The sequence below is a fragment of the Sinohyriopsis cumingii genome, chromosome 2, assembly GCF_028554795.1.
Source record: "Sinohyriopsis cumingii isolate HCF-2022 chromosome 2, ASM2855479v2, whole genome shotgun sequence".
Lineage (NCBI taxonomy): Eukaryota > Metazoa > Mollusca > Bivalvia > Unionida > Unionidae > Sinohyriopsis > Sinohyriopsis cumingii.
Genome location: NC_142962.1, coordinates 170,326,728 through 170,344,646, shown reverse-complemented (window position 1 = coordinate 170,344,646; position 17,919 = coordinate 170,326,728). Strand labels below are relative to the sequence as shown.

Below are 17,919 nucleotides of genomic sequence, written 5' to 3'. Positions count from 1 at the left end.
AGACGGCAAGTAAATGGTGTTGATACTCTGTTCATGCTGTATATTAGATGTTGAATTCAGACACAATGATCTGGGGGAAAATTCTTGAATATTGTAAATCAGTGTGCAATTTTTCAATGGAATTACATGCATTATAGATGAAATGCATGCCATAATGGCATGATAAACGGTGTTGATACCCTATCCAACATATACATTAGACATGAATACACGTATATTTGCCAATGAGTTGTTCTCTGAAAAAAGTAAAATATTGTAAAACCCGCATTAATGTGACCCCAATATTAACGCAATCCAATAATACAACTTAAAGTGCTTGATGTTAAAGCATGACTGGTAAAATCCTCACAGTCACAAGATAATATAGTTCTCTGTCTGACCTCAGGTCACAATTAGCATTTTCTAATAACAACCATTACCTAATGGGGAAAAAACCTTCAATAATGATCTAATGAGCCTTGTTTATTTACAGCATAATAGCTTACAAAATTCACTTAGGAATCTCCAAAACCCTGACATTGATCAAAATATCTATGCTTTCTTGTTTACCTGAATAATAATCCTGACAATGAGCTGATACACATAGAGAATAATGAAGCTATTATTAGTTGTTAACATAAATGAAATATAAAAAAATAAAAAATAGTCAATCAGATCAAGCAGAAATGAACTCAGTTTTGGACAAGGTCAATTCTAGCAAACAATGTTACATTACAATAACATGTAATGAAATAAAAAAAATTAAAACTAACAGACAAACAGTTAAATTAATATACATAAGATATGGGGTTTAGGGGTATGAAAACCATTTTCAAGAAGATGGAAAACAAATCAACCATTTGCTATGGTTAATGTATTAGTATTTTTCTCTCCTTTGATTCATATCCTTTGAATTTGGCTCAATAAAGTTATTACATGTGGTGAAAGCACCTCTGTGATCTACTCATCCATGCTTTGTTTCATTGCAGCATCAGCAACATCAACATAGGTTTTGACAGAAACAAATGACATACCAAAGTCTCTGATTTCCTCATTTAACTGATTTTGGCCAGTTCCTTCACAATGGGGCCTCAGTTTTATGACAACATCCTGAATGTCCATATTGGCTCATGTTTTCCAGTTGAATTTTGAAAACTCAGAAGCTCACGTGGGTCAACATCAACTACAACCTGGCTGGTAAACTCAATCAAATCTGCTTTGGTGGCAAACCTGGTCAATATCAAGGCCACATCTGGTCCATTATGCAACATCATTTATAAATATTCATAGGCCATGTCTGGTTCATGTGCTATAGCATCTATAAATATGCAAAGGCCATGTCTGGTCCATGCACTATAGCATCTATAAATGTTCATAGGCCACATCTGGTCCATGGGGGCCGCGAGTGGCCGAGTGGTCTAAAGTGCTCACCTTTCCGGATCACTGCCATCTCACCTCTGTCTGCGTGGGTTCGAGTCCAAGGCTCAGCTAGCGTGGGTATGTGGGAAAGCCTGCCAGTAGCTTCTCGTGGGTCAGTGGTTCTTCCTTGGGCTTTCCAGGGTTCTTCCTCCACTAGTTATACTGGCCGTCATGTATAGCCTATCTTGTGCTGAAAAATGGCGTTAAACCCGAGAACAACAACAACAACAAAATCTTGTCCATGTGCTACAGCATCTAAAAATATTCATAGTCATTTTGTATATCATCAAGCGTACTTTCTAAGTAACAATGCAAAATCAGTAAGCGTCTGTGGTGTCAGTGAGAGCTCAAGTGCATTCAATGCTTCAACAACAAGATGTCCATTTAAGGGGTAATCCAATCCAAGTTTGCAAACATAGCATTGAATAAGACAGTGGTGTACGACTTTGTCATCCAGGGGCACCGCTGGGTTAAGTAATCAACAACTTCATGTGGTGGTGCAAGCCCCAATGAGTCACAAAAGAGATTGAGGCATTACCATACATGTAATGCAAGTTCCAGGTCCTGCTGCTGAATCCAGGTTAACAACGATGGTTTTCCATGTATGGTGCATACTTACCACACGTTTATGGAGCATAAAGACACATAGTCATGTTATACAACTGACTAAAGTTGCATTAAAATATATAAAGTGGTTCAAAAGTTATACTCCAGTCAAAAGCATAAGTCAGGGACACATTCTCCCTTGCTCTGACCTTCACATGTCACAAGGGACATAGCTATAGTATGCAATACATGATATAATTATGATATGTAATTAACTTAAGTATAATTAACATATATTCATTGGTTCAAAAATGATACTTTGTACAAGATATAAGTCATAGAATTCCATTTTCCCTTGATGTGATGCTGACCATGAGGCAGCAGGCCTGGATGCAGTGTGTGATGTACCCTCTCTTATGTTACATACAAGGGCCTAGTTTCTCTAAATTATATATTAGTTGACTTGAAAGTTATACTCCAGACAAAGACACAAGTAATTCTATTTTTACTTGCCATAAGCTGCACCTTGAGGGTGCTGGCCTGGCTGTAGCATACAACATAGCATCTAATCATGATAGCATTAGTAAAATTTCCATTACTATATTATGGATGAACAACACCATAAAAGACTTGATTTGAGATGCATGCATGAATAAAAGCCATGCTTAACATGTAATTAAGAAAAGGTTAATTGTTAACCCTTTACCTCATGCAAGTGTCTTTGGATGCCTCTGCTCTATTCGCATGGAAGCGCCTTTTGACGCCTCTACTCCATTCGCACGGAAGCGCCTTTTGACGTCTGCTGTAAATATCAGCCATTTTATGCCGGTTTTTTGTAGTGCCACCTTCGGGGAAAACCCCCTATTAGATACTACATTCATTTCTGTGAATGACAATTACGTCAGATCACGTGGTCACTGTTTATGCACTGGTTGATATCTGCTATTTAAAGTAACAGGGTCGTAATCTCCACTATCCAAAATGGCAGTCACGGATTTCATTCAGTACTTACAAAGTTTTCACGATTAGAATCACAACTACGACAGATTCAATAACTTAGGTAAAGGCTCTGATATTGATGTAGGCAGCAATTAGTTTTTATAAATAATCAAATTCAGATGACTTAGTGATGTAGACGCAGACGAAAAACATATAAATTTCAAGTATAAGAAATGGCACCTATGGTTGGTCACGCGGCCATGATGGTGAACGAGTTCCCTCAAGATTTTGAAGCACATAAAACATTCTTCCATGAAAAATAATTACACACCTATAACAATCGGACTTTACTCTTAAATTTTTCCACACATAATAGATGTGTACCAAAAATGTAAGATGGTTAAAATTGCTGTTAAACATAACATAACATACACTACATTGCCTAACAGTTAACAGGCAGGCCTATGTGTATGGGGTGATATAGGTAACATGTGTTCTATTTATAGTGCGTTGCACTTTGTAACTATACTCTATGAGGTAAAGGGTTAAATTAAACAAAAGCATAATTCTACACCAAGTTTTCATTTTAAATAAAACTATGCCTATTTCTGTTCTAAAAATACAAGGCTGATGTGCATGTATGCTTATTTCAGTATATGTTTATTGCCCAGTCTTTACAGTATTTCACAAAGACAGTTTCATCAATGTAAGTTTTAAGCACATATGCTATCACTTCAATGGTCCAACAATAAATGTTAAATGTTTACACAGGTATCAGAATATAGTATGGAAACAAACCATGATCAAAGGCTATACACCGTTCCCTCGATAACTCATGCCCGGATAACTCGCGATCCCGCTTATAAAGCGGTGTCCATCTTGGCTCCTGATTATTTTCAGAGAAAATGTATTTAAAATATCTTTAAAATATGCTGAACAAGAAAAAAATAAGATAAAAAAATGGTAAATTAAACCTCGATACATTGCTCGTTTTATCATCGAAAATGGTGATTAATGCCTGTAAAAATAGAATCCATATTTTGAAATTTGCAAGTTCTAAATAAGAATTAATTTCAGAGATCTCGAAAACGCTTACTTACACATATCTGGACACCAATTTTTGATCTGGGACGCAGAAAATCACTGAGGCGGGAATCCTCCGTACGCATGTAATAGGTGCGCGGGAAAATTCAAAGATTTGCTAGTTCTGTTTCAGGCACCTGCTTTGTGGGAAAATGTGTTTATCAGTTAGCTGTGCCGATATTTACAATGACAGAATTCAGTGACTGAAAGACTCCTTGATGTACAGACATGTTGCCATTTTATAAGAGTACATAAAAGAACATGATGCAATAGCTAGGCGGCTAGTTCAGACGCTTTGACTGGCAGACGGGTGAGAAAATGTACTTATATTTAGTGATTGAATTCAGAGGCAGAAAGACCCAGTTTTAAAATCCTAGCGAGACCTCTGTTTAAAGATATCATATATTATGTAAGTTTTTATGATAAACAGTTGTCAGTATACTGTAAATAAACAGTTTGGTGAAATAGCGATCAATGAAAACTTCTGGTAAATGCTAACAGGTGGCAACAGAGAATGAAATAAACACCAATTAAACGTCCTCCTGTGTGAAAGTCACGTTCTAATCCTTTAATTCCATTTCAGTGTAAACATTATAATCACAACATATTCTGTTCATTGAAAACATGAAAAGAGTCAATCGACCGTCACATCGAAACCCATGAGTACTGCTGTGAGAACCTAATTACATGCCGGCTTTGTTTTGATCAACAACTTGAGAAGTGTTTGTTGCATCAAAAAATCGATTACAAAGAGACCTGGGGTGCTGGAATAAGGGTCTTGTAGCTGCCTTTGACGTAAAGCAAAACAGAAACAGCCACGATGATAGTGACTTTGAAGGTTTCAGTAAAACTGATGTCATTAATGCCAAGGCTGTTTGGGAGAAATTTGTACAGACTCATGGTCCTGAGATGAGTGTTTCTCTTGATGATACGGAGGAGTGGATTTGATCTGACAATGATTGCCCCACAGCCAAATACGTCAGATGAAACAATAATTAATTCTATAATGAACACATTTGCAGCAGAAGACGATTCTAACTAGAGTACCACAAGTGTTGAAAGTGATGCAGACGCAGATGTTGCACCACCTTCCCCCTCTGCACAGGAAGCAATCAAATCTTTTGATATTCTCATAAGGTGGCTGGAGACCCAAAATGTTGACTATGTAAAGCTTATGCAGTTGAGAAATCTGAGGGATTTTGCTCGGCGGCAGAGAAACCAAGGAGTAACACACACACAAAAAAATAACTGATTTTTTCAAAAAGTGAATTGATATTTGTCAAGCGTGGCACAAATGGCAAGTATTAACTTGTTCTAATTTATGTTGTTTTGAATTTGTAGACCCATTCAATATGTTAGTATTGATTAACCCTTGTGTTTTGTTTTCCATTTTACTTCTATCGCAATCAAATCTATCGTTCGATCGACACTGTTTCTCGAAAAGAGTCGATCTTTTGTATATAAAAAAACGTCTAATTTGGATCAAACAATAGAACTAGAATGTATCCAATTCAACATAAAAATTAGTGACGTAGTACACAATGTGTGAAGTGGTACACATGTTAAGCAAATGGAAACCACGTGGAATAATGTTTTCGATGATCGCCTCAATATACTGTAATTTATCCTGAAATTAATGTTGCTCTATGAGGAAATAATAAACAAAGTACACCGTTATGAAGAGATATTTATTCACAGTTAATCTCAGCACAATTATAAAGTGAGTATTCAACACTATAATCTGCCTACCCCCCCCCTTATTTTTCCTTTATGTCGTCGATCATTTTGGGCTTATTTTATAGGTCCCTCGATAACTCGTGCCTCACTTAAAGTGCGGTCGATGTTTCTGGACCCCGATGTACGTGAGTTATCGAGGGAGTGGTGTAATAAGAAAACTGCACAATCATTTACATGGTTATAGTTTAAAGGAAAAATTCATGAAAATTATCCTTGTACTCAGTTGATAGAGGTCATTTTATTTAGTAGATCTGAAAATTCGATACAAGTGACACCAACACTAAATAAATTATACACCTTTTAGTTTTCAATTGCTATTACTTTTATAGAATCTTTGCCATTTTCTCATAAATACAAAAGAAATTGTGGAATATGTATTTCAATAAAAATGTATAATTCCCTGTCATTATTACCAGTGACATTATCAGTGCAACATCAAAGAATACCACGATAAAAAGTACATGACCATTCCAGTGATAAGTAAATTATGGCCAAAATCTTGATTAGATGATTGGTATAATAGCTTTGAGTTTAATTAGGATTAACAATGTGATAACAAGAATTCCCTTCATGCACCAATGAGTAAGTAAACTAAATCCTATTCCTTTAATTTCAATAAATATTTAAACTCACCTTTGAGACATCTAAACTTACACTAGTGTAAATACAATTTTTTAAAAAATAACCCAATATGACTACAATAATTTGATGTTATTCTGTAATTCCCCAGGAATAATTCAATATAATTTTACAATATCCTACTCACCCTGACACTGTGTTGAGGAATTTGCCCCTTCTTCAGCTGTAATATTTTTGAAAGGACATGGCTTGCAGAATGACTGACCATCCTCATCCTGGTAAAAGTGTCTTGGACATTTCTGACAGTAACCCATCAGTGTAGTTGTACTGTATTTGTAATACTGACCTTTAGGACACACAGCTGCAGGAAAATAATAAAAATAATAAACGCCACTGCTGTCACAAGATCACCTAACCTAAATACACTACACACTTGCTCACTTTTAGATTAACATAAGTCATATCAAGACAATGAAACATCTCAAGGAAAACAATCAAGAAGATCAAAATATCCATTTTCACAGACTTGGGTTTTACTTGAGGTTCTCTATCCACCCAAGGCTGAAATATAATTAGTTGTGCCCCCTTTTCTACAAGTTCGTTCTAATTAATGCTTGCCTAAACTTTCATTATTTTAATACTTATGTTTCTGTAGAAATTTAAATACAGGTGTGTGTCTATAACAGGATCAATTTTCAAAACTTGAGCTCCTCTGAAAATTCCTGTGTTGTTTCATAGTTCACTTCAATATGACCTATGCTAAAGCATCAAAACAATATTATTGGAATACACAGAAGAATTCATTTCCTAACTTCTGTTGCAGTTTTCACAATATGCTTTGTTAATTATCATGTGAAAGTCAGTGATTTTGCAGTGGTGAAAAGAACGATAAGGTTAAATGTAAAATAAATATGACTTAAGTGAAACAAAACTGAACAAGTTCTGCTAGTTCTCTCATGCATGAGTTCTCATAAAGATAATGTATGATTTCTTCTGACATCAAATCACAGCATTATAGAGGGGTAATTAAAACCAAAGAAAGTGTAATTCTCAAGGATCCTGCATGAACATACAAAAACAAAAATATTCATAAAAGCTAAATCACCGGGTACTGTTCTGGCAATACAAAGATGATGACAAATCACCAGGTACTGTTCTAGCAATACAAAGATGATGACAAATCAACAGGTACTGTTCTGGCAATACAAAGATGACGACAAATCACCAGGTACTGTTCTGGCAATACAAAGATGATGACAAATCACCAGGTACTGTTCTAGCAATATAAAGATGATGACAAATCACCAGGTACTGTTCTGGCAATACAAAGATGATGACAAAGTTATGTCCATTCTCATACCTTATGTTGTTAAGAAAACAATATGCATTCATTGCACTCATAACAGATCTGGGATGGGCACTACATGTATGTATTCTAGTCTCAAATATATGTGTCAGAGAGAGAGAGAGAGAGAGAGAGAGAGAGAGAGAGAGAAACAAAGAGAGACAAAATTATTAAAATTCTGCATCTTTGCTTTTATTTAAACTGTAATATTTTGTATTAATTATTGCAGTGGAGTCTTTGTTTTCTTTCAAAATGGTCCAAAAAAATGATTCTAGATACTTTTTGATGACAGATGCTCATACACAAACTTATAACAAGGCACAACAAAAGTCGTTAAAGAAGATTTGTTCCCTACCATTGACATGTTCATTTCATGTGCAAACGATATCTGAATGGTAATAGTTTCTTATTTTACAGAGAATCTGCACTGTTATCTGCCTGCCAGAATGTAATATTTTTTATATTTTATTGTACAGAGAATCTGCACTTTTATCTGCCTGCCAGAATGTAATATTTTTATATTTTATTGTACAGAGTATCCACACTTTTATCAGGTGTTAGGAGGGCAAGCAATATGGGGCTATAGCTCCCACAAAAGACGGCATGGAACACCACACATGTTTAGAAGGACAAATAATAAGGGGCTATAATTCCCACAAAGGATGGCATGGAACACCATACATGTTTAGGGGGGCAAGCAATATGGGGCTATAACTCCCACAAAAGATGGCATAGAACACCATACATGTTTAGGAGGACAAGCAATATGGGGCTATAGCTCCCACAAAAGATGGCATGGAACATCATACATGTTTAGGAGGACAAGTAATAAGGGGCTATAATCCCACAAAGGAAGGCATGGAACACCATACATGTGACAGAACAAACAAGTCAGATTGGGACATATCAGGAGATTTAAAAAATTTGGTCAGGACTTTTAACTTCAAAAGAGGCAGGATTTTCAAGAAGAAAGGAGAATTTTTTATTGTGGTACAAGTCACTGACTTTCTTACCCCAATGAGGACAAAACGCTACAGTCGCTTTGAGTAGCTTTGTCCATTTGTACAAGAAATTTTGTGCAATTTCTGAGTTGGGGGAATATCATTTTGATTAGACATGAAAAATGGTCTGCTACCATAAATGATAGATTATGTTCATCTATAAAGTAAGCAAACAGTATCTCAGCAAGTTATCCACATTTGATACAGCTTCCACGAACAGATTTCAGTGATGGCATATTGTCATCACATTAAATGAGATGGAGTTTCTTTTCAATGCATAATATCCTTCTTCCCACCAAAGCAGATTTTACAATCAACCAAATAAACACCACTTTCCATCAATCACTGAATTTTGTGTGGTTACTTAGAGTTTGGCATTTTAGCATTCAGAGATAATGCACAGTTGAATATCTCCACAAACTTTAGGTATCAAAGCCAAACCATCCCAGTTTTATGCCATGTAAGTTCTTTAGTAATCCAATCAAAATCAATAAAAATCTTTATTCCTGTTGGAATCACTTCCAATTGGTCATAGTAGAGACTCTAATCCATCTTGACAGCTCTAAGTATTAAAGCAGAACCCACTCTGTTCAGAGAATCAAAGTAATGTTAATTTTTAAAAAAATGCTGAATGAGCTATGTGGTAATCTAATCATAATCAAGATAAATACTTCTGTTCATACATAGTATAATCCATATTGACAAACTTCAAACAGTGAAGCCAACCAGTCCAGCCAACAGAGTTAATTGTTTTATACTGCTTAGCAACTAAACTCTCTTGCCCTGCTTAAGCCAGTTTGCAGTCATGTGATCACAGAAAGTATGACCACATTTATACTATACTGGAGGCAACGGGTAAAAACACACAAAAAAGAAATAAAACAAAATCTGTCAATAATAATTTTTGTGTATGTGACGAACTTCAGTGAATGATGGGAGGGAAGGGAGATATCACTCAGGAGGAAAGATATCTCAGCTTGGGAGATTCACATGCATGGAACACTGAAAATCAAATCACTGAATCTCATCAATGTAATGATGAATACCAAGTCAACCAGAAATCCAACAACCCTTATTAAAACTACATTTACCATATTTCCTGTATATTTTTGTACCATTTAATTTTTTTTACACCATCTTACTATAAAATAATTATTATTTAAATGTATATTATTTGTCGAAACACTATTTTTTCACAAAATCTTTTAAATTATTGTACATAAAAAGAAACTTACGCTAAGAAATATGTTTGCCAAAAAAAGATAAAAAATATAGTATTTCCATGTTTTTACAAAAATGACTATTTAAAATCATGATCATATACAGTTAAGTTGTTTTTTTTGTTGCTTGCTTTTATCTTGTATTATTTTTTAGCCTTGTATTTTCATGTGTTAAAATTGAGAAGGTTTCCATTTCAAATGGCTTTGAAAATATGCAGAGGTACAATTTAGATACATACAATGACCCAAGTATGGCTTTACTAAATGTATGATACTTTGGGTAAGGTCTTAAGTGAGGCATCAAATAAAATGAAACACGAGATTAAGATATAAAAGAATTGTCATTTATGCTCACGAAGAAAGGTCATTTATTATATCATTATTTTATTAGTTCTGAAACTATGTATTTTTGTTTTTACTTGAATCAAGAAGAAAAGTTCATGTTGGATTTGAAATAATACCAATGTACAATATTGATACATACAACTACCAATGTGGGTTTTTTCAGTATAAGTCTGATATAATCCCAAATGAAAAATAACTATTGGTTGTCTCAATTAAAACTTGTCTGCCTGGTTTCTTAATTTCCCATAAATTTGTAAATGAGGGTGACCCGACAAAAGCGTGCCAACATAAGTGTGCAGTCAAAAGTATGCCGCGACAAATGTGCACAGACATACGTGTGCCTAAGAACATGTGAACAAATGTTCTTACAATAAAATTTATTAAATAAATAAAATGTAGAAATTTGCTTTAAGAAAATGTTGGTTTATTTACTCAGAATGTTTATTACTCTATACAAAGCGGGTGCCCTATACACACTTGTAGTGAAATGTTAACAAAGAAAAGAAAATAATCACTTGATGTCAATAATATGAAGAAATAAAATTCAGCCCAAACTGATCACAACATACAGTGCAACCCCGCTTTAATGCAAATTTGGATATAACGCAGTCATGTTGTGGCTCTTATTATTGAAAAAAAAAAGAATATTGTGCAAAACTAGCCTGATTTATGTATAAATCATAAGTAGAAAAATAGAAATGTTAGATATTAATGTTATGAGCTATTCCTCGACATTAATCTTGTAAAGAAGACCGTATAAATTACTTGTGCGTATTGTCTTTTCAGTTAACATTTTTGTATTGTCTTCTCAGTTAGCCTTTTTTATTATCTTCTCAACCTTATCTTTGTATACATGCATATTTGTTGGGTTGTTTATCATTGTGAGTAGTTGTCTGCACGTTTTTGTCGGTGCACTTATGTTGGTGCACTTTTGTCTTGCGTGCTTTTGTAATAGCACCATAACTGAGGCGATGAATAATGAAACTGGAGATTAAGAAATCAAAGAATCACTATTTAAAATTGTGCCAACTGGTCACTGATCTTTTCACTACATATTTTGATGGGGTTTTGTACTTGAATTAAGAAGGAAGTTCACAATTCAAATGGCTTTGAAAATATACTGATCTATGATATAGGGACAAAAAAAACATAATGTACAGACATGTCACCTATCATTTTGTTCTTTTATTCATTATTTTTTAACCACCTATTTGGATTTTTTTAATTTGAATCAAGGAAAAGTTAACATTTCAAATGGCTCTGAGAAAATATGCATGTACTATTTAGATATGTTAAACTATAAATACCTTGTTTGAGAGTATGTTTCATATAATCCCAAATGAAAAACATAACTATTTGTTGCCTCAAATAAAACTGACCCAGACCTATTTGTTAACTTCACATATCACACTGAATAATGACAACATGAGATCAAGAAATAAATAAAAATTATCTCCATTTATATAATCATGCAGAAAGGCCTTTAACCATCTCTCACTGAAATGGTAATTCTTCTGTTAATCGATGTTGTTGTTGTTTTAGGGTTCTATGCCATTTCTCATTGCAAAATAGGCTACACATTGTAGCCAGTAAAATTGGTGGAAAAAATATAACAGGGAAAACCATGGTAAGAACCACCAACTCATATGAAGCTACTGGCAGCTTTCACACATACCGCATTAGTACTTGTTATTAAGTTGGTCATCATAACAATGTACTATATGCATTTTAAAATGAGAAGCCCTTGAACATTTTCTTATCCAACAAAAATTTCAGTACATGGTAAAGTGAAGACCACAGGCTACTGGTCAATTAGTCATTATAGTAACACAAAAGTAAAATATAAAAACCAAGTCAGTTTCTATAATTAAATTTGAAAATCACCGACTCAGTTAAATGAATTTTCTATATATACTATCTTTTAAGTGTTTGTACTGTTTTTACTTTGATATAATTAACATTTTATGTGAATCTTCTCCACAATACACTGATCTATTGCCATGTGTAAATAAAAAGTGATTCATGTGATCGCTTGTCTTACATCAGCTGTTTGGACAATAGCCTTCATAGCACATTGGAAGAATTTAATTTCCCTAAAAACAGCCTCACTTTCCTATTGGCAGCAACACTAATTTGACCTTTCTTTCAAATCTGGTGTCAACTGGAATAAACTGCCCAAATGCTTTAAGCATATTCAATTAGCATGAAAAAATGGACACGATGACTAAAGAATTTAACAGAACAACAAGAATATGCAAATATAACACCAAAAGACTCTGTACTTACAAATACAGTCAGTTGCTGCCATGGACCCAATATTCCTAGTTGTTTGGGATGAATTACAAGGGACACAACTCTCTTTACCTCGAAACTGCTGATATGTTCCAATAGCACAGAATTCACATAAGCCTGTCTGATTGTTACTAAACATTCCCTTCCCACATTCAACTGAAAATGAAAATCATAATGTCATAAATTCCAAGAAAAATGTGGTACATCACTATCACTAACAGCAGCAGCATGTCAAAAACTAAAATTAAATGTTATTATTATATATTATTAAATATCATTATATGTACAATTCTACTGAGTGGAGTAAAAAAAATGTTTAATACAGAAGCCTTAGGAGCACACAGTACTAACAATAGTATAGATTCTTTCATATCCTGAATGGTTTGCATTTTCGGGAATTTAAATAATTTTATATAGAAAAAAGGAAGAAAAAAAATGCACAACTATTTTGCAACTGTATCACAGACTATCAGATCATTGTATCTTCATTTGTGTAGCAAACTGGAATAGTAACACAGCATGAAAGTTAACATTGGCACATTTCTTAGAAACAGGAATAGTAACACAGCATGAAAGTTAGCACTGATGCAGAGGATAAATCTTCCAACTTTAAGCACATCTCACTGATTAGTATACAATGTATTAGTAGTAAGCTGTTACTATGGTAATAAAAAGCACACTGGGAAATCATCATGATTATATTTACTCGTACAAAATATACCAGACAAATTTCAGGAAGTACAAAGATCATGCTGTTTTCTAAAACTGTTGCAGATACTGTATGCAAAACAGCAACACTAATAATGTTTATTGTTATTACTGTAAGGTTTAAATGCCATTTTTCAGCACACGATGGGCTATACATGGCAGCCAGTATTAATGGTGGAGAAAGAACCCGGGAAAACCCCGGAAAGAACCACCGACCCACGAGAAGCTACTGGCAAGCTTCCTCACATTCCCACATTATCCAAATCCGAGACTCGAACCCATGCAGAGAGATGAGATGGCAGTGATTCGTAACTGAGAGTGCTTAGACCACTCAGCCACTTGGGGCCTCCACTTATAATGGAATAAATCTAGCAAAAAATCATAATCCCTATACATGATGAAGCTTCATTATGACATGACAACATAAAATGCAGAAATGCTTACTTGCAAATAAGTGTAAGCTTTAACCAAACTGATGTTAGATACTACAACTGTATTTCACAAACAAGATTCATTGAAAGTTGAAAGATTATATTTATTTTCTTATTTAATTGATCAGCATCAGATCTAGAGGCCTGCGGCCTTCTTTTTTTCAACAAACATCAGACCTAGATTCATCAGGTCTAGCCAGTGGCTTTCTGTTTCTTCATCAAACATTGGATCTAGATTCATAAGGCCTAGCCTGTGGCTTTGTTTCCTCATCAAGCATTGGATCTATATTCATAAGGCCTAGTCAGTGGCCTTCTGTTTCTTCATCAAGCATCAGTTCAAGATTCAAAAGTTCTAGTCTCTGGCTATTTGTTCCTTCATCAAGCATCAGTTCAACATTCAAAAGTTAGTCTCTGGCTATATGTTGTTTCATCAAGCATCAGTTCAAGATTCAAAAGTTCTAGTCTCTGGCTATGTGTTGTTTCATCAAGCATCAGTTCAAGATTCATAAGGTCTAGTCTGTGAGCTTCGGTTTCTTTGTCCAGCATCAGATCTAGTTTCATAAGTCCTAGTCTGTGGCCTTGTTCCTTCATCAAGCATCAGTTCAAGATTCATAAGGTCTAGTCCCTGGCCTTCTGTTCCTTTGTCAAGCATCAGATCTAGTTTCATAAGACCTAGTCTCTGGACTTAAATTTCTAGGTCTAGCAGCATGCCACAGAATCTCTTGGGTTATAATCATTAATATCAGATGAGTTAGGACACACCATCATTATTGTGATTTCAGGGATGAGCTAAGAAAGTTTTATAACCACCAATGGATTATGTATCATCCATACTTTTGTATTTCTCTGGATGCTTACTCAAGAAGGCATACAACATCATAACATTTCCTGGCTCATACTTAAGCATTTTGCCAGCATATCTGGCACTTTCTGACTATCTCTCTTGATAACATTTATCGTCACACTCTATCATCATCATGTAATTCATTATGTCTTAGGGCTTTCTGTGCTCTTTGCAGTAGCTTCCAGCTCTTTCCCATTGTCAATGCATAATGTACTGTATGTCTGTTAACAACAATATAAATATTAAAATATATTAAATATGTTTCCAGATTAATATCTGAGTCAGCCAACAGGACCCTTTCCAAATGGTCAATGCTAGCCTGACCCTTTCCAAATGGTCAATGCTAGCCTGACCCTTTCCAGATGGTTAATACTAGCCTGACCCTTTCCAAATGGTCAATGCTAGCCTGACCCTTTCCAAACGGTCAATGCTAGTCTGATCCTTTCTAAATGGTTAGTACTAGCATGACCCTTTCCAAATGATTAATACTAGCATGACCCTTTCCAAATGGTTAATACTATCCTGACCCTTTCCAAATGGTTAATACTAGCCTAACCCTTTCCAAATGGTTAATATTAGCATGACCCTTTCCAAATGGTTAATACTAGCCTGACCCTTTCCAAATGGTTAATATTAGCATGACCCTTTCCAAATGATTAATACTAGCCTGACCCTTTCCAAATGGTCAATACTAGCCTGACCCTTTCCAAATGGTCAATGCTAGCCTGACCCTTACCAAATGGTTAATATTAGCATGACCCTTTCCAAATGGTTAATACTAGCCTGACCCTTTCCAAATGGTTAATATTAACATGACCCTTTCCAAATGGTTAATATTAACATGACCCTTTCCAAATGGTTAATGTTAGCATGATCCTTTCCAAATGGTTAATATTAACATGACCCTTTCCAAATGGTTAATATTAGCATGACCCTTTCCAAATGGTCAATGCTAGCCTGACCCTTTCCAAATGGTTAATGTTAGCATGATCCTTTCCAAATGGTTAATACTAGCCTGACCCTTTCCAAATGGTTAATATTAGCATGACCCTTTCCAAATGGCTAATACTAGCCTGACCCTTTCCAAATGATTAATACTAGCCTGACCCTTTCCAAATGGTTAATATTAGCATGACCCTTTCCAAATAATTAATACTTGCCTGACCCTTTCCAAATGGTCAATGCTAGCCTGACCCTTTCCAAATGGTTAATACTAGCCTGATCCTTTCCAAATGGTCAATGCTAGCCTGACCCTTTCTAAATGGTCAATACTAGCCTGACCCTTTCCAAATGGTCAATACTAGCTTGACACCCAACACCTTTTGTTACTGTCAGTTGAGAAATCAGTGTTTGTGGAGAGTATATCAGGCAAGTTCCACATGCACAACGACTCGTTTGACCATAATCACCCTAATTACCTGATGTGCGGAATGACACCTGTCCATATCTGCCATGGTCATTTATATGTACCTTGTTTTATTTCATACATTCAACACCAAAACATTTGTCAAGTACTTTAATAGCAACTTGTGGAAATTTTCACTGCTACAGTGAACCAGAGACAGCTGGGATTTAAATGACGATTTTAAAAAATCACTGACCTTGATTTATCAGATTAGCTGTAATTTTTAGCTTTGAATATCTGGCCTATGTTTCACAAGTGGTAAAACAAAATTGGACAGGTACAAGATCCAACTAAAATTTAATAATGTTGTTGTTGTTGTTCTAGGGTTTAATGCCATTTTTCAGCACAACATAGGCTATACATGGCAGCCAGTATAACTGGTGGAGGAAGAACCCTGGAAAACCCAGGGAAGAACCACCGACCCACGAGAAGCTACTGGCAGGCTTTCCCACATACCCACGCTATCCGAGCCTTGGACTCGAACCCATGCAGACAGAGGTGAGATGGCAGTGATCCAGAACAGTGAGCACTTTAGACCACTTGGCAAAATTTAATAATAATTAAGGGTGTAACTGTTGAAAAAAATGTGGGAAGGACAGATGGAACGTCCAATTTAATATTCCCCATAATCTATAAAAACAATGGGTAATTTCCATTTCTTTAACAAATGTGTAGAACACACTTTTTCAGCACAAAATTATTACATCAAAATATTTCACCAGAGACCTGGATATAGTTCTTTTTGATATAAAATGGAGCAAGCTCAGACTCAGGATAAAAAAATGACCCAGGATAAAAAAAAAAGTTGGTAGGATATAAATCATATTTTGTCAGTAAATCAAATATTTGCAAAAAAAGCCATTCAAGAAACCAAGTAGGAAAAGTTGTTAAACTGTAAAAGGTATGTTAATGATGGCATGAAGTTAATTATTTTTTAATTTAAAAAACTGAATGTGATCATGTCTTGTCATACTTACAACAAGCCCCATTAAGGAATGAACTCCCTGTGTTGCAAATCTTTCTCTCAGAAATGACCACTGTATCCTCAAGCCATTTAGAATCCGCAATAGTCTGAAAAAAAGAATCAAAAGAAACATGTGTATATTTCATGTGCAGAAAAACGTCATAATTATGGATCATTTTGGTTTTAAATCCAAGGTGCAGTCCTTGGCAAAACAATAAGTGATGGTAAAAAGTTCACATCATAAATTCTATAATTCTAACATTAATGATGTAACTAGTGCTCTTGTCATCCAATAATACTGTGACAGGTCTAAAAACATTTATGATCCAACTATTGCTCTTGTCATCCAATAATACCATGACACGTCTAACAACATTTATGATGTAACTAGTGCTCTTGTCATCCAATAATACCATGACAGGTCTAGAAACATTAATGATGTAACTAGTGCTCTTGTCATCCACTAACACCATGACAGGTCTAGAAACATTTATGATGTAACTAGTGCTCTTGTCATCCAATAATACCATGACAGGTCTACAAACATTATGGTCAATTGCTGGCAAATTTCCAGAGTACTGATATTTTAAGTCAAGTTTTGTTAAGTCCAGAGAAGTGAAGCAAAGTAAAGGAAGTAACCAGAAGTCCAAAATTATCGCAATTAAGTACATGAAAATTATTCAGACTTACATTACTTATTGATAAAAATGCATAAACTACGTGTACTGGTCCAAACAGTTACATCTTACTTTTCCAAATTAAGAAAAACTTCTTGACCAAATGAATAGGTGAATTTATGTATTTGGTCAAGAATTTCCCATATAATTCTGTATAAATGAAACAGATAATGCCAATATCAATAGAAAACTGCATAACGTGACAGTTTTTATTCTGCGCAATATTTTCAAAGCAATGTAGGTTTCATTGGTTCATTGTTATACTGTATTATCACATCTCCAATAGGAAGGCATATTGGTATTCCATAAATGTATGGTGTAAAAATGTAACAATTTTAATTAAAGATGATTTTTTAAATAAAAAAAAACACATTTCTCTGGTAAAACATGATGTGATGTCATAAC

At 34.9% G+C, this 17,919-nt stretch overlaps 1 protein-coding gene across 1 annotated transcript in view; it reads right to left on the bottom strand.

Annotated features, from left to right (window-relative positions):
• LOC149806285 (uncharacterized) overlaps positions 1–17,919 on the bottom strand; it is a 478,750-nt gene that overhangs the window by 258,425 nt on the left and 202,406 nt on the right. Inside the window, exons 29-31 of the mRNA XM_089935589.1 lie at positions 16,851–16,944; positions 12,480–12,641; positions 6,470–6,643 (exon numbers count right to left, since the gene is read on the bottom strand). Of these exons, the coding sequence (XP_089791715.1) occupies positions 6,470–6,643; positions 12,480–12,641; positions 16,851–16,944 (430 nt within the window). The remainder of the gene's footprint in view (positions 1–6,469; positions 6,644–12,479; positions 12,642–16,850; positions 16,945–17,919) is intronic.